Below are 18,135 nucleotides of genomic sequence, written 5' to 3' on the forward strand. Positions count from 1 at the left end.
AAATTTAACTTTAAGGGAACAGAAAGAGTTAATGGACAAGACAGATTTTACAATAGAAAAAAAGTTGAAATATCTAGGCATCATCATGACAAATAAAAACTCAAAGTTGTTTCACAATAATTACGAAAAATTATGGACAGAGATTAAGAAAGATTTGCTAAGATGGGATAAACTACAACTGTCATTAATGGGTAGAATATCTGTGATAAAAATGAATGTATTACCGAGAATGATGTTTTTGTTTCAAACAATACCTGTAATATCCTCTGATTTACCTTTTAAACAATGGCAAAAAGATATTTCTAAATTTGTATGGCAAGGAAAAAAACCAAGAGTTAAATTTAAATTACTTCAAGACGCTAAAGAAAGAGGAGGACTGGGATTACCAAATTTGAGACTTTATTTTGCTGCCTGCTGTTTAGTCTGGATAAAGGAATGGATCTTATTGAGGAATAAAAGACTATTGGATTTGGAGGGCCACAATTTGAAGTGGGGATGGCATGGATATCTATGGTATGACAAAGTAAAAGTAAATGTAGACTTTAATAATCATTTTATAAGACGTCCTCTGTTGAAAATATGGAATAGATACAAACCAAGGTTTTATTCGAAAATACCATTATGTGTCTCAAGTCAAGAAGCGTTTTATAGAAGAGAAATGTCTGGAAAAGAGAAATGGTTAACTTATCAAGAACTATTAGAAAATGTACATGGAGAACACATAATGAAAGAGAGAGAACAATTGATAAAGGAAGGATATAGTTTTCATTGGTTTGCCTATTTACAATTGTTAGAAAGATATAAAATGGACAAGAAAATGTATGGGTTTGAAATAAATAAATCTGATTTTGAAATAGGTTTGTGTACAAATGATGAAAACATAATTGCAAAAATGTATAAACTTTTATTGAAAATGGATATGGAGGAAGAACAAGTAAAAGAGTGCATGGTAAAGTGGGCAAAAAATTTTGGTCATAACATACAAATGGATCAATGGGAAAATATGTGGAAAAAAGGTTTGAAATTTACATTATGTTATAATCTTAAAGAAAACTTTTATAAAATGATGTACCGTTGGTACATGACTCCAGAAAAGCTGTCAAAAATGTATAGTAATGTCTCTAATGTTTGTTGGAAATGTAAACAACAAGAAGGATCTTTTTATCATATGTGGTGGTCATGTAAAAAGGCAAAATTATTCTGGGCACAGATAGGCAGGAAGATGCAAAAAATTTTAAAAATAAATATTCAGTCAAAACCAGAATTTTTTTTATTGGGCTTTATGGATAAACAAATAGAAAAGAAATATGGAAGAATAATATTATATATGATTACGGCAGCAAGATTATTATATGCACAAAAGTGGAAAATGGATTCAATACCAACAATGGAAGAATGGCTATTGAAATTAATGGACTTAGTAGAAATGGATAAATTGACGTGTTTACTTAGAGAAAAATCGACAGATACATTCCTTAAGGATTGGAAGCCTCTCTTAGACTTTTTGTCGAAAGATCAAAATAAAATGATGATACTGGGATTTGATGATTAATTAAGACAGCTTATGGAGAAAAGGGATTTTGTATGTATATATATTAAGGGACAGGTTTGATGTATATTATATACTTATAGCTGATCTGTGACAAATCGGAAGTCAACCATTTTATTTTCATTTTTTGTTGTAATATTGTTATGTTTTTTCTTACTTTGTTTTGTTTGTTTTTGGAAAAATTTGAATAAAAATTATATAAAAAAAAAAAAAAGAAAGTATGGAAGTTCTCCATCTTCTGCTACCAATTATATAATCAATTTGATTTCTGTATTGACCATTTGGTGATGTCCACATGTACGGTCATCATTTTGGTTGATCAAAAAGGTGTTTGCAAGAAACAAATTATCTGCTTCACAGAACTCAATAAGTGTTTCTCCTGCCTCATTTCTGTCTCCTAAGCCCCATTTCCCCACAGTTCCTAGTTCTTCTCTGTTTCCTACTTTTGCATTCCAGTTGCCCATGATTATCAGAACATCTTGTTTTGGTGTGTGATCAATTTCTCCTTGTACTTCTGCATAAAATCTCTCCAATTCCTCTTCTTCTGCATTTGCTGTTGGAGTGTAGACTTGGATGATGGTTATGTTAATAGGTTTCCTGTTAAATCTCATTGATATCACTCTCTCAGACCTTGCGTTGTAGCTCCTAATTGCTCTTACTACATCACTTCTCACTATTAAAGCAACCCCATTTCTTCTTAATTTCTCATTTCCTGCATAAAATATTTTGTAGTTGCCTGATTGAAAATGTCCCATTCCTGTCCATTTTAATTCACTCACGCCAAGTATTGTAATGTTATGTTCCATTTCTTGCTTGACAATTTCTGACTTTCCCTGGTTCATGCTTCTTACATTCCATGTTCCTATTGTGTGCGTCGTACAATTCTGGACTCTCCTTTCGCACCTGTGCACATCAGCGTCTGGGCTTCCTTTTGGGTTTGACCCAGCTGCATCATTAGTCACAGCGCTGCTCATACTTGTCCTTTGTATGCCCCCAGTAGCTTGTTGAGTGCCTTCTGACCTGGGGATCTCATCTTCCATTACTATCTCAAGTTGCATTTTGGATACTCTGTTCATAGGATTTTCGTGGTAAGAGGTATTCAGAGGTCGTTTACCATTGCCTTCTGCTGAGTTTGGATGCATCTTAGCTTTGCATGTACATTTACCTAATTACTGTTAATTTTTTGTTTTACCAAGCATTTTTAGATAATTAATTTGATTCAGTGTTGGTTATTTGATTCATATTTTGATTTTAGAATTTTATGCTTTAATGATTTTATTGTACACCACCATGGTATTTTAATGGACTTGCAGTTTATATTCTTATAAATGAAATATATGTCTGCACCACACTCATGATTAAAATTAGAAAGATTTTTGATTCCATATGAAGAGAAAGGATTAATAGCTGAACATGATTTTCCTCTTCACCTACACTGATCAGTGTTTATGAAGTTTAAAATCATTACACACAACGGTATCTGAGCCAGAATAGAAAGAGCTACCATAGAGTTATACCACAGTATAAATGCTTCTGAAACCAAGAGGAGATTCAAAATCAAGTTTACCAGATGATGTGGAGAGTAAAGAAGAGACTGCTTTTTGAGAATATGTTCTGCATTCCAGCATAAAAAACATTTTAAAGTAACTTCTAGAGCATTCCCAAAATACTTGGCTAAACTGCGCACATTTTTGGACTTTTTGAGATGATTTTTTTAATGAAGTGAGTATGTTGTGTCTGTTTAACTTGCTTGTCATTAAAAGGAATATATCCAATACATTTGTTCTATGGAGAGTAATATGAGATATATATTCTACTTTTTTTTTTTAACAGACAAATGTATGCGTGTATATACTTGGCAGGTTTGCAGCTTTCGGTCAACATATTACAGAAGCTCTTTTAATGGAAACAAAAGCAAGCATACAAAATAGATGTTTCATTTACTGCTGAATCCTATACATGTTTGCTCAGAAGTAATTCACTGTTCAATGGAGTTACTCTTAAGTAAATGAGCATAGGATTGCATCCTTAAGTAATGTTGTCTGGGTTGTCTGCTTTTGTTATCTGACTTGCATTCTACATTTTGACATCTTCCCTTTCCATATAATAACATTAATTGAAAAGAAACAGGCCTGTATTTATAAAACAAAGAGCGAGTCAAGTAGGTGTCATAAATGATGAACAGGTTGTTTTTTTGGCTTTCAGTAACTTTCTGTTACCTACTTGTATATTTTCTTCACTACCGTTATCTCCTCTGATGGAGGCTGTGCTCTGTACTTTCTCTTGAAGCACTGGGGGAATGTTGTTGCATGTTTCTTCTGTCACATCTTTTCAAAAGTTCTCATATGAAATTGCTGAAATTTAGTAGTAGTTCATAGAAACTTATATAAAATTCTAGTTTATAAGCACAATAGATCTTGGCCTGATCTAGAGAAACGTCTGAATACTGAACAGTAGCACTAAAGTTATGTACCGTGGTGCTACCTCACATAGTACTACTGTTATAATACTGTACAAGGGAGTTGGGCTGCGTGTGTGTGTATAAACTGCCTCAGTTTGGCCTGCCTGGGTGTTTAGTGCTGCAGCAATCCACGTCAAAGGATGGAGAGGGATTGCAGTCATCCATAAAAACAACACTTTTCTCACCTAGAAACCAGTCCACATGGGAACACGTTGTCAGGGAATGCATCCAGTGTTGGGCCATAGAGACAGAAGAGGGATGTCATTGGTGTGCTGCCACCCTGCTGCTCAACAATCTCCCTGACTGAGCTGGCAGAAGTCGCGTTTGGTATGGTCTTGGAGCTCCAGGACAGGACCTCCTTTGCGGGTCAGATTTCAATAATCATGCTGAATCTACCTTTTTGGGCCATTTCAGAATTTCATGGCCACCATGACAACCATGGGGCTGTCTCAACACACTATCAGCCCAATGCATATTGCAGGTCTCACAGTTGATCTGGTCTTTGCTACAGAGTGGACTTGGGAGTGATCTAGTGGTTGTGGAGGGTGAGTTTGACTCCATTGTTATGGTGAAGTTTGGATTAGCTGTGGCTGTCTCCCCTTGCAGAGATGAGGGATCTATTAAGATGATCTGTTCCCAGAGACTATGGTCTGAAGAATTCCTAAATGCTCTGGGAGATTTTCCAGCCATCATGGCTGATACTCTTGTTGAGGCCTTTGTCTCATTGTGGAATGGTGATGTGGGTAGGGCTATCAACATGATGGTTCCTATGTGCCCTGTGACCATGTGGAACTTGATTGGACCCTTGGATTTGATTGGCTCCTTCGATCAGTGAAGCAGGCCAGCTAATGCCTAGGCACGGTTGTCACAAATCTCAGACCAGCTACAGCTTGACAGAGGTGAGAACATATAATTGTGCCTACTGTGTAGTGACATTGAAGAAAACTTACTCCATCACTGTTGTGCCCTCAGTGAACTGTCCAGCAGAGCTTTTTTGAGTGGAAAATGGTCTGGTTAAGTTGAGTCTGGTAATACAGACAGCTGATCATAGAGGAAGCTGAATGCTGTTTGTGCTGCTGGTAAGGAGGAGAGATGTGGAGAGGCCAGCAAATCTCTTCCTAGCAGCCTTTCTGACCTTAGACCTGTGCTTTTTGTCAGGACCAAGAAGAGGAGAGACCAGGTGTGCCTTATTGACTGATCGTCAGCCTAGAAATCCCTGTTTAATGAACATTGCAACAGTCCCTTCTCTTGAGGATGCTAAATGCTGTTCAATCCAGCAGATAAGGAGGAGAGAGATGGGAGAGGCCAGCAAATTCACCTGCATATCCCTCGATAGCAGCCTGAGCAACCTTGAGGCCCACGAGATTTGGCAGGATCAGGAAGAGGAGAGGAACATCAGCTGTGGCTTATTGTCTCTCTCTTTTATGCTTTTTGCTCTGTTGCTACTGTGGAAAAGGAGTGGGAGATCTTTGTTGTGGATGCTTGTGGGCAAAATTCATATGATTTGCATGAAATAAAATAAGATTCATATTTTATTTTGTCAAGTTGTTTTGAGACTTTTTTATTGTATAAACAATAAAGGGAATGAATGAATGAATAATGCAACTCATGGTGAGAAACTGGATAGCTGGAGTGTGTGTGTGTGTGTTGGGGGAAGGTGTTAAGTTGCTCAAAAGCCACAGAGGGAGAGTCTATTGGCAGAGTGAGGACCTCTATGTGTGAGGCAGAGAGTGAGTGGGCTGTTATAGGTGAAAGATATGATGGGAAGTGTTGCTAAGACCATTTGTTGTTTTTATTGAGGGTCTGGTTTGTTATATTCAAGCATTTGGATAAATTGGAAATTTTAGTTGTTGTCCTTGTTGTAGTTCAGCTTTATTTGCCTTATGATGGAACTGTTTGCTATTTACTGGATCTGTTTTTATGACTTTGTAATTTCTGTATATGATTTTATTTTCTGTATGCCCTTATTCCTTTGTTCTTTTGTCCCCTACCCTGGGATTGAAAATATTAAATAAAGAGCAGGTTATAAATACTTATACTAAACAAATCACTCAGAAGCTCATTGTGATAGATTTGCAAAGCACTTTGAGGGCACAGTTGCTCATGTTTGCTTCAAACTTGACGTCACAATCGTAGCAAGTCCATGCTTTGAAGATCTGCAAGGGAGGCTGTGCTGTGCTGGTCCTGACAGGGATGACCCATGGGGTGGTGATGTGAAGCAAGGCCTTCTCTGTGGTGAAGCTCTATATGTGGAACTCCTTCCCTGGGGAAGTTTGGTTGTCTTCCTCTCTTGATGGCCTTCAATGCTAATGAAAGATGTATTTATTATTTGGCACATAGCTGAAGAAGTTATTCAGGTCTTAGTTGCTAATTGCTGTGTTATCTTTCTAGGTTTATACTATAGCTTTTTAAATGGCATTTTAATTATGGTTTTAATGTGATTGTATTTTTAAAATTCCATCTTTACTTCCTTTGGGAGGAAGGGTGGTGTAGGCATTTGACAAATAAATGCTTATTTAGAGGCATCCTCAGGATCTAATTCCTAGCTCTAGAATTCCTCTGAAAGTTTATTTTAAACCTTTGAGCCTCATGGGTTCTTTTAACTGTGTAAGACCTTTTATTGACTTATTTATTTGCTGGATTTTAGTGGCCATTGATTAGTAGAAAATTAGATTATCTGTAGATTATAGTTAATGTATCTTATTTTTATATTGTGCTTCCCCCCCCCTTGAGTCATCAAGCTGGTTATAAAATCCAAATGAATTAATACAATATGTGTGGATATAGATATAACTTAAGCAATATGTGTAATGTTCTTGAGATAATAATGGCTTGCTCTATGTATGAAGTAGTTCCCCATGTTCCATTTATCTAGACTTCTTATTTAAACCCTCCGCTGTTGCCTCTGCCAGTTAAGTCCCAGCCCTCATCCTGCAGGGCTGATCCAGGTAGCTGAACAGGCTCTGGCAGTGCCAGTGGAGATTGCGTACCCAGCAAACATTGTTACACCACTTAATAAAAAGCAGCATTATGGAGGTGACACTTCTGGTAGCATAAGAGCCAATAATAATATTTTTAAGCGGTGTGTTGACTACTCATATCATTTCTGTGATAGTAGTGACAATTGTTCCTGAATTACAAGACTGCTTTATATAAACTGTTAAATCATGGAATCTCTAGAATATGTTTGATTTGAATAGGAGAACTGACTATCTGGGAAATTCTTTAAAATGTATCAGTAGTTTTGCCAGAAATTTTTCAACAGAAAAACCAGTTAAATTATATTTTGATAATTGTAGATAGATTCTCCAGCAACGCATTTTATTTAAATTTTGGTTTTAAGTAGCTATCTTGGTAATTTGATATGACTTTTGTTTTCAAGGAGCTGAAATTACCGTTTACATTTTTAAGTGGACACATTCATGAATTGCGTATCCACGTACCATGGACAAAGCTTGGTTCCGAGCCAGTTGTGATTACAATAAATACAATGGAATGCATCTTGAAGCTAAAGGATGGAGTCCAGGTAAAAAATATATATGCAAATTTGAATAAGACAATAGATGTGAACTGTATAGATTTTACAGGAACTGATATGTGTTTTAATTGCTACTATGCTGTTCATTTTATTCTTATTTTTATTAAAGTCCTTTTCTACAGCTGTCACATTGTGGTTGGAAGCTCAGTTTCTTTTGAATTCCAGTGTTTTTCTTCGAAGAAGGTTAAATCTGTTTCTTGCTGTAGTTGTCTTTTGATTAGCCCTAATTGTTCCAGTTTTATACCTGCTAAAAATCTAGATCTCATTGCTGGAGTTGAGTACTAGCAATCCTGCAAAATGAGGACATGATGTAGGGAAAGTCTTTGTTCTTTTATGATAGTGCTGCAGTCTTTTCATACCAGTGCATTTAAGATTTGGATTTAATTTTATTTCACTTTATAGTGCTGCAATCTTTTCATACCAGTGCATTTAAGGTTTGGATTTAATTTTATTTCAATTTATTCTTTGTCATTCTGGAATTGATCCTCACACTTGAGTTTTTTCTCCCCATAATGTATGTACTCAATTTTTTAAAAAGTTGTTTGTGAATAAGATGTTGAATATGCAGAAGGGATGGGAGGGATGATGAGATGGAATTGTGAAATAGCTCGATTCTGGCATTTGTAGTAGTCCAAGTTTTAACTTCTCCTAGCAGCTAAAATTAACAAGCTGATTAGGTGTATATTTGCATTTGCAGAAGTATAAAGAAGAAGTTTTTTATTTTTTTAAAAAAAACTGATTGTGAAAGTAGGTGGCCAGGGCAGTGGCCAGGAAGTGGAAGACCGCATGAGTTTGGTTTAGGCTAGTCATGTGCAAAGTTGTATTTATTTAATTAAGTTTAAGGTCAGGGGGTTCTGATATCTTCAAAAACTGGGGGGTGGTACAAGTCTCACTCTGTCAAGCCGCTTCCCTCATACCTTTCTCGAGCGCCACTTTGCAAAGCTGTTCCTATCTGTTCTGCCCATGCAAGCCCTTCCTGTCAGCCTTGATAGTAGAGGAAGACTGTATGTTTAAAGTCAGTATATCTTTGAAGGCCAGATGCTGAGCCAGACATGAGGGGCAGGGAGGGGGAAGAGAGGCTGTTGGCTTCATGCAGTACTTGTAAGCATCGCAGAAATATTGGCTAGTTACTTTTATTTATTTATTTATTTATTCAGAAATTATTTACTGCCCTTTGCCCAAAAGCCACAGGGTGGTTTATAGCAAAATAAATAACATATGTAGCATGGATTTATTAGACTAGATGGAAACAAGAGATTTACTTGAGACCACATACCAGGACAGTAGTGAGCCTTAAGGCAAAGTGATTTACTTAAAGCCACAAGTTCAAAGCAGAAGTGAAATCTTAAACACCAAACCCACTAAATTTGTATAAACTACTGTTCTTATCCCAACATTTGCTATAATGGGCCTTCATCTAGGATGCACACCTTAACGTGGTGAGGGGGTTTGAGAGTGTTGAAGAAGCTGAGAGCTACGCCATCAGGAGTCTAGACCAAGAGGCTACACTCCTAGCAAGGGCACCCAAAGCAGAATGGTCAAAGCTGAGACACCAGACTAAGATGCATCCACACTCAGAGGAAGGCAATGGTAAACCACCTCTGAATACCCCTTACCATTAAAACCCTTTGAACAGAGTATCCAAAATGCAACACGAGATAGTGCTGGAAGATGAGGCCCGCAGGTCAGAGGCACTCAATGAGCTACTGGGGAAGAACTAATGATGCCACTGAGTCAAAGCTGAAAGGAAGCCCAGAGGCTGATGTGCACAGATGCTAAAGGAGAGTCTGGAGTTGTATGATGTACACAATAGGAATATGGAATATGAGAAGCATGAACCAGGGAAAGCCAGAAATTGTCAAGCAAGAAATGGAACATATCAACATTACAATACTTGGCGTGAGTGAATTAAAATGGACGGGGATGCAACACTTTCAATGAGGCAACTACAAAATATTTTATGCAGGAAATGAGAAATTAAGAAGAAATGGGGTTGCTTTAATATTGAGAAGTGATGTAGCAAAGGTCTGAGCGAGTGATATCTATAAGATTCAGCAGGAAACGTATCAACATAACTCTCATCCAAGTCTATGCTCCAAAGGCAAACACAGAAAAGGAGGAATTAGAGACATTTTACGCAGAAGTACAGGAAGAAATTGATCACACACCAAAACAAGATGTTCTGATAATCATGGGGGACTGGAATGCAAAAGTAGGAAACAGAGAAGAACTAGAAATTGTGGGAAAATGGGGCTTAGGAGACAGAAATGAAGCAGGAGACTTATTGAATTCAGTACTTTGTTTCTTTCAAAGGAAGCTACAGACCTGAACCTACAAGATCTAAACAGGGTGGTTTATAACAGATGCCGCTGGAGGTCACTGATTCATAGGGTCGCTATAAGTTAAAATTGACTTGAAGGCACATAACAAGAACAACAAACTCTTCTTATCCCAACATTTGCTATATTGGGATCAGCCCTCCTCTTTTCCATCTGCCCAGTTCATGTAGCCTGTCAGTGCAGAATTATTTTAACTTGCAGTTAACTCCTGGATTTCACCATCATAAGGTGTAGCAATGTCCACTAGCTTTGATGGCTTTAATTTACCCCACCCCCATATTTATGAATGATAGGTTTGTGAGCAGTTACAAACTATGAACGGAGAGTGTTGAAGTTGTACACAACTTAAAACCAGATGCTAGGGACCAATGAAGAAAGGCGATTGCTTTCATGCTCTGATTGTGAGCTTCCAACAGCTAGACACTAGAGGGAACAGAATGTTGGATGAGACTGATCTTGGTCTATTCCAAAAAAAATCTTGTTATGTTTTAAATTGGCAAGTGAACCCTGAATTATCACTCCTATGCCTCATGTGTACTGAAAATATTTTTGTCCTTTTTAATTGTCACACATTTGTTTGGAACATTTTTACTCTGCCTTTCAATAAAATAGTTTCAAGATGGAATAATAGTAATAAAAGAAATGTTCATACACTTATAGTGGCAGTCCTGTCCCCAAGGAAATTCTGAATATTTTCTGCAATTGATACAGTGATAAGACAAAATGTGCAAGAATGCTGATGCTTACAGTCTTTCACAAAAATTTGCATTCCTTCCATGCAGCAAGGTCTACAATAGCAACCAAGTGGAAAGGCTTATGTGTGTGTATGTGTTATGTGCCTTCACGGCGATTATGACTTTATGGCGACCCTATGAGTCAGCAACCTCCAATAGCATCTGTTACAAACCACCATGTTCAGATCTTGTAAGTTCAGGTCTGTGGCTTCTTTTATGGAATCAATTCTTACCTTGTTTGATCTTCCTCTTTTTTTACTCCCTTCTGTTTTCCCCAGCAATATTGTCTTTTCTAGTCTTTTCATTATGTGTACAAAGCATGATAACCTTAGTTTCATCATTTTAGCTTCTAGTGATAGTTCTGGTTTAATTTGTTCTATCACCCAATTATTTGTCTTTTTTGCGGTCCATGGTATCTGCAAAACTCCTCCAATGCCACATTTCCAATGAGTTGATTTTTCTCTTACCCACTTTTTTCACTGTCCAACTTTCACATAAAGGCTTATAAAATGCCAGTATTGCCAGGACATTTAAACACCTCAGGGACCACTTAATGGGGAAATCTCACTAAACAAACAAAGCAAATGATAGGTTGAGATAGAAACAGTTTACACTACTTTTATCCTTTTTCTAAGTGATACTATTAACTTATGCTCTGTGGACACACATACAACACTGTTGACTTGCTGAAATATTTTCAATGATACCTGAATGTCTCACTGAATGGATACAGTTCTGTCCTAGTTTGTTTTATGACTCTTTTGATGTTAGATGCATCTGTATTGCAAAATATAAAATAAAAAGTATCAATTTCCAGCAGCAATGACAAACGTAAAATAAAACGTAACAATTTCCAGCAGCGATGACAAGCAGTGATGGCATCTGCAGCTGGTATATTCAGCAGTCTAATCATAATAAAACTATTTTCAAGGCCCGCTTAAATGGATTATGCTTCCAGATTTTGCAATTTATTGTGGGAGATGGTTCCATAATCTCGGGGCAATATCGAAAAAGTCTTCTTGGCTGTTGCCACTAATTTTACAGTACTAGGCTAATTGAAAGAAAGTGTCATTACAAGTTCTCGATGTGTGGGAAGTTCCTCAAATATCCTGCACCCCAGCTATAAAGGGCTTTAAGGCAATTCTCAGCACCTTGAATTTGGCCTGGAGCGAATGGATTTTGTGCTTTTTTTAAAAAAAGCTCCTCATTCTTTATCTGTTTACTCCATCAGATGATGTTTCCTTGAGTCTTTGGTTTCAGTACGAGGCTGAAAAAAAAATCTCCACCAAAGAGGCAGTACTCTGACAGTGTAAGCCACACAACTTACTATTCATTCATGGCAGCTGCTGCCAGGTCAGGCTGCCTCCATTTCTGCCCCTCCTTCAAGAAGAACAGTGCAGCTGTCTGTGCATCACTCCAGTCTCCTCTATAGGGGAGGCTTGGAGTGAACCTGACAAATTCAATTTGCACTTCTGCACTAGAGCACTTGTGTTGGCTGGAGCCTTAGAGCCTCTTGATTGGGTCTGTCAACTTACAGTCAAACATAGACCCACAATGAAAATAAATGTGTTTCATTTTACTGTGTTTTGCCCTGGATAAGAAGAGCCCCACCGAAGATTCATCTAGCCCAGCATTCTACTTCCACAGTGGTGAACCAGATGGGTATTGGAAGCCCACAAGCGGAAGATGACCACAGTAATGCCATCAAGCTTGTGATCCCCAGCAACTGGTATTTAGAGGAGATAATACAGCCACATTACTACTGGCCATTGATACCCTTAGGCTGCAATCCAATACATGGCTACTCAGAAGTAAACTCCATTGGGTTCAAAGGGACTTACTCCCAGGTAAGTATGTATTGGATTGCAGCCTTTACTCTCCATGAACTTGTCTAATCTATTTCTAACGCTATTCAAGTTCCATATTTTCTATGCTGTGCGTGATCAGGTACTTGCTTTTATTGGTTCGGCATACTGTGTGCAGTGAACAAAAAATTTCTACCATATTCACTTTTTAACAGTAAAACCAAGGTGGAGTGCTTCAGATAAGTGGTGCGTGTGCTGACCAACTCCCTCCTTGCACTTACATTAGTCATGGTTCATGTGAAAAACTGTTGGTCTCTACTCTTCCTCTGACATCAAGAATCTGTACGCTGTCTAAAATCTATTGAAATATATTTCATCTGTGCCAATAGCTGTTTTTAAAAAACCTCTGTTATAATTAGAAATAATATTTGCAATAATTAGCATTTATGTTTGGGGAAATTGCCAGGCGTTGCGCTGCAGCCAACTCAGAAGGGACAGGAAGGGGGGAGGCATGAGTTTCAGGCACCTCCGCAGCCAGAAGAAGCAGAGTTGGGGATTGTTGTGTCTGAGCAGGATCGTGCGGGAGGGGGGCAACCTGCTCTCCAGCCAGTTCCCACGAGTAACGCCCTTTCCGAGGAGCCAAGCACACCACCCCCAGTTGATGCAGAGGACTTGTGGGGGGAAGCTTCAGAGTCAGTGCCAGCTCCTCCTTTACCAAGCAGTTCCCAGGAGGATTCCAGTGTGGCACCGCCCCCTGACCTCGAGCCCATTGCTCGGGAGCAGGTGTCTTCAGATGAGCTGTTGGATGCGCGTCCCCTGTCTCCTCGTTCCCGTCACCGCGAGAAACGGACAGGGCAAGGACAGGAATTACGAAGGAGTCAGAGATTACGTTCGAAAACATTTCCTGTATAAGCCTGCCGCTCCCAGTGGGGGGTCGTTGAGTCAACTTCCTTCACATGCTGCAGAGCATGTCTAGAGTATAGTTAGGGACTCTAGTGAGTTAGCGTTGGGTTTCCTATGAAGCGCAATGCCTTTGATGTATCCATTACTCTAATAAAACGAGATTTACTTGCACACACACTCCAGCCTCATTCTTTCGGCTCTGGACGGGACAGATTGACTCAACCACCATCCCTACTCGAACCTGTTCCCATGGCGGATGACATGGACCAGAACAGAGCAAGAGGGGGAGTACCTATCACCATGGAAGCCTTGTATGCCGAGATCCAGAACCTCCGAGTGACTACGCAAGCCCTACAAGCCGAGAACCAAAACCTCAGAGCCACAACGCAAGCCTTGCAAGTGGATAACCAGAATCCCCATGCCTTGGTCGCCCAAGTCCAGGCGGTGCCTCCAGGGGTGGTAGCCCCTGTGAAGTCTCCAGTGGGGCTCCCCGTGCGATACGGGGGCCAGAGTGAACAGTTTGCCACGTTTCTAGCCCAATGTGAGTTGTACATTCAAGTGCGCAGAGCTGAGTTCCCAACTGATGATGCGAAGGTGGCATTCATCATCAGTTTATTGGAAGGGGAAGCGGCAAAATGGGCCACCCCATATTTGATTTGCAATGACCAGATATTGCACCAGTTTGACGCCTTCAAGAATGCGATGGGGGACATGTTCTGAGACCCCCAGAGGAAGGAGACAGTTGTCCGCCAGTTAGGGACCCTGAGACAGGGAAGGGGGTCTGTAGGGCAATACACGAATGCTTTTTGTGTTTTGTCTCAGGAGACGGAGTACAATGACCCAGCCTTGATGTACTTCTACAGAAATGGACTGAGTCCAGAAGTGTTGGATGAACTGGTGTGCTCCACACACCCCGACTCACTGAGGGGTTTGATTCAACTGAGTTTGCAGATAGACAGCCGCTTAGAAGGAAGAAAGTTGGAGCGAAGAATGGAGCCTTCACAGAGTCAGGTTGCTGCTCCGCTGCCCCGTGTGCGCCCTGTGCCCAATCCTGGCATCCCTACTGTCTCGGGAGAGGAGCCCATGCAGATTGGGGGGGGCTAGACCGTGATTGACAGAGGAGGAGAGGAAAAGATGCCGGAGGGAAGGACTGTGTCTCTATTGTGGAAAGTCTGGACACCTCACCAGAAATTGTGCAGCCGAAACCGGAAGATCCCAGCCGCCGGAAAACTTCACATCCCAGCTCTCGTAGAGGCTAGAGAGTTGGGGGGTGCTACAAACACTGAGCCTCCATTACGACCCCTTCCCTCCCAAGGGGCCCTTCTGTTGCCCATTTGCATCACCCTATCCTCAGGTGAGAGCTTCTCAGCCAAGGCTATGATCGACAGCGGAGCATCCTCTTGTTTCATAGACCGAGAGTTGGTGCTACACCACGCTATTCCCACAAGAGAACTGAGTCAGCCGTTGGCAGTGGAAACTATAGATGGCCGGCCTCTGAAGTCTGGGGGGGTGACTTGGGTGACTGAGTCCGTGGAAGTGAAGGTCCCTGGGCATCGGGAAGACCTGTCGTTCTATGTGGCGTCCTTGCTGCGTTTCCCGGTGGTGTTGGGTATGCCTTGGCTGGTTAGGCACAACCCCACAATCTTTTGGGATGAAGCTGTGGTGGTTTTTACCTCCAAGTACTGCCATCAACATTGCCAGCCTGAAGAGGAGCCACAGGTGTTGGCAGGGGCGTCTCCCCCAAGGGAGATAACTTTCCCCGCCAAGTATGGGAGTTTTCGGGACATCTTCAATAAAAAGGAAGCGGAGCAACTCCCTCCTCACCGGCCCTATGATTGTGCCATTGATTTGGTGCCTGGAGCACGCATCCCCGCCGGGCGGATCTACTCTCTATCTGAACCAGAGTTTCTGGATGCCAATTTGAAGAAAGGCTTCATTCGCCCTTCACGGTCCCCAGCTGGTGCACCCCTGCTGTTTGTGAAGAAAAAAAGGGGGGAGCTCCGTCCCTGTAATGATTATCGATCCCTAAACCAGCTCACTATCCCCAATAGTTACCCACTGCCGCTCATTAGGGAAATGTTGGAGAGGTTGCGTTCTGCCAAAATTTTCACGAAACTGGACTTGAGAGGAGCTTACAACTTGGTGAGGATTAAGGCAGGTCATGAATGGAAGACTGCGTTTAAGACCCGTTACGGTCAGTTTGAGTATTTGGTGATGCCATACAGGTTGTTGGGAGCACCTGGAGTCTTCCAAAATTTTATGAATGACATCTTTCGGGACTTTGTGGACCGCTTTATGGTAGTGTATTTGGATGATATCCTGATTTATTTGAATACTCCCGAGGAACACGACTTGCATGTGCGTGCAGTGCTGCAGAAGTTACGGGAACACCGTCTTTACGCGAAGCTGGAAAAGTGTGGGTTTGACCTAACCACGTTGGACTTTCTGGGGTATCGGATCTCTCCAGCAGGAGTAGAAATGGACCCAGAAAAAGTTCGTTGTGTACTCACGTGGCAACCCCCCAAGACCAAGAAGGATTTGCAACGCTTCTTGGGCTTTGCGAATTACTACCATCGTTTCATAGCCAACTACTCCCATCAGACCGCACCGCTCACGGATTGCCTGAAGGGCTCAGGACCTTTCCAATGGACAGAAGCTGCACAAGAGGCTTTCAAGAGCCTGAAGCGAAGGTTTGCTACCGAACCCATACTACAGCATGCCGACCCGGCGCTCCCTTTTGTGGTAGAGACGGATGCGTCGGACGTCGCGATCGGAGGGGTTCTTTTGCAACTGGCCCAGAAAGGGGGAGAACTGATGCCTTGTGCCTACTTTTCCAGAAAGTTAACCGACTCTGAACAAAACTACACTGTGTGGGAAAAGGAGCTATTAGCCATTAGAGATGCCTTTGAAGCCTGGAGACACCATCTGGAAGGGGCGCAGCATGAAATTGAGGTGCGCACGGACCATCGTAATCTAGAGAGTCTTTATACCACCCATAAACTCAATCAGAGGCAAGTGCGCTGGGCTCAGTTCTTCGCACGGTTCCATTTCAAAATTCATTATATCTCCCAAGCACAGAAAAAGCGGGCTGATGCCCTCTCAAGGAAGCCAGAATTTCTGAGGGATCCCACCCCAAGACCGTTACAGTATAGAATCCCTCCCGAGCGGGGAGTAGTAGGGGCCTGCCAAGATTCTTGGGAAGCTGAAGTGCGTGAAGCGCAACAACGGGACCCTTTCGTGCAGGAGCAGCGGGTCAAAGAGGGCGCGTCACCCCAGGCAGAACAGAAAGACCTTATATGGAAGGATGGCATACTGCACCATTAGGAAGCTGTTTATGTGCCCCCCGGAGAACTGTGAGGGAGGGTACTACGTCAGTGCCATGACACCCCCACGGCAGGCCACTTTGGGGTTTTTAAGACCATTCAAGCTGTCACTCGGGAGTTCTGGTGGCCCAAGGTGAAAAAGGACGTAGAGCATTACGTTCGCTCTTGCCCCACTTGCATGAGGGCTAAACATGCCACTGGGAAGCCACTGGGGCTACTGGAACCCCTCTCTACTCCAGGAGGACCTTGTCAAATGATAACTATGGATTTTATAACAGACCTCCCACCTTTGCAGGGGAAAACCACAGTTTTGGTGGTTGTTGATGCCTTCTCGAAAATGGCTCACTTCATTCCGTGCGCAGGGCTCCCAAGCGCTCAAGACACTGCCAAGTTGTACGTGCAAAATGTGTATCAGCTGCACGGTCTGCCAGACAGCCTGGTTTCCGATCGGGGCACACAATTCACCTCACGTTTTTGGCAAGCGTTGTGGAAGTTGCTGCAAAGTGAGCTGAGACTGTCGTCTGCCCATCATCCCCAAACGGATGGGCAGTCCGAGAGGGTCAACGCAGTGTTGCAACAATATTTACGTTGTTTTGTGGAGTATCAGCAGGACAACTGGATGTCCTACCTGCATTTAGCAGAATTTGCCTATAATAATGCTGTGCATTTGCACACGCAACAGACTCCTTCCTTCGCCAATTTTGGCTACCACCCCCGAGCCTTCCCTGCCCCAAAAGACAGTCTCTCCGTCCCAGCCGCTGGGGATTACTTGCAGGAACTTCACGCTATGCAACAGCTACTCCAAGAGCAACTAGAACAGGCCAAAGCGGATTACAAACGCGCAGCTGACCAGCACCGGAGAGAGGGGGACCTCATACGAGTTGGAGACCAGGTCTGGATCTCTACACGTTTCCTAGCTATGCCTGGCTGGTGTCGTAAACTGCAGGATTGGTGTGTAGGGCCCTTTGAGGTGGAGGCTCAGATTAACCCCGTGGCTTACAGACTAAAATTGCCACCCACCTTCAAGATGCACCCAGTCTTCCACAGGGCATTGTTGACCAAGAACGCTGCCCCCGACCCTCACCGTCTGTGACTGGAGCCCGCACCGACGTTGTTGGTAGAGGGGGAGGAGGAATACAAAGTAGAACAGATTTTGGACTCGCGAAAATGCCAAGGGCGTCTTCAGTACCTGATTCATTGGAAGGGGTACGATCCAACTGAACGTTCCTGGGAAACAGAGGAGAATGTGCACGCTCCGACTTTGGTGAGAGAATTCCATGAGGCTTATCCAGAGAAACCTAGACCTCAGGGGTGGGAAGGGTTAAAGCATGGAGGGGGGGATGATGTTGTGCTGCAGCCAACTCAGAAGGGACAGGAAGGGGGGAGGCATGAGTTTCAGGCACCTCCGCAGCCAGAAGAAGCAGAGTTGGGGATTGTTGTGTCTGAGCAGGATCGTGCGGGAGGGGGGCAGCCTGCTCTCCAG

General features: G+C 42.0%; 1 protein-coding gene across 17 annotated transcripts in view; it reads left to right on the top strand.

Annotated features, from left to right (window-relative positions):
• Positions 1-18,135, top strand: part of VPS13B (vacuolar protein sorting 13 homolog B) — a 590,935-nt gene that overhangs the window by 7,679 nt on the left and 565,121 nt on the right. For 16 of the 17 annotated variants that reach the window (XR_009759752.1, XM_061603977.1, XM_061603987.1 and 13 more), the window contains exon 3: positions 7,393-7,536. Coding sequence is in view for 16 of the 17 variants with exons in the window: in XM_061603977.1 (XP_061459961.1) it covers positions 7,393-7,536 (144 nt within the window). In the remaining variant the exon portion in view is untranslated. Of the gene's footprint in view, positions 1-5,718; positions 5,741-7,392; positions 7,537-18,135 lie in introns of those variants that run through there. The other variant, XM_061603958.1, reaches the window with a different exon arrangement.

This window comes from Rhineura floridana, chromosome 1, assembly GCF_030035675.1.
Source record: "Rhineura floridana isolate rRhiFlo1 chromosome 1, rRhiFlo1.hap2, whole genome shotgun sequence".
In the NCBI taxonomy this organism is placed as follows: Eukaryota; Metazoa; Chordata; class Lepidosauria; order Squamata; family Rhineuridae; genus Rhineura; species Rhineura floridana.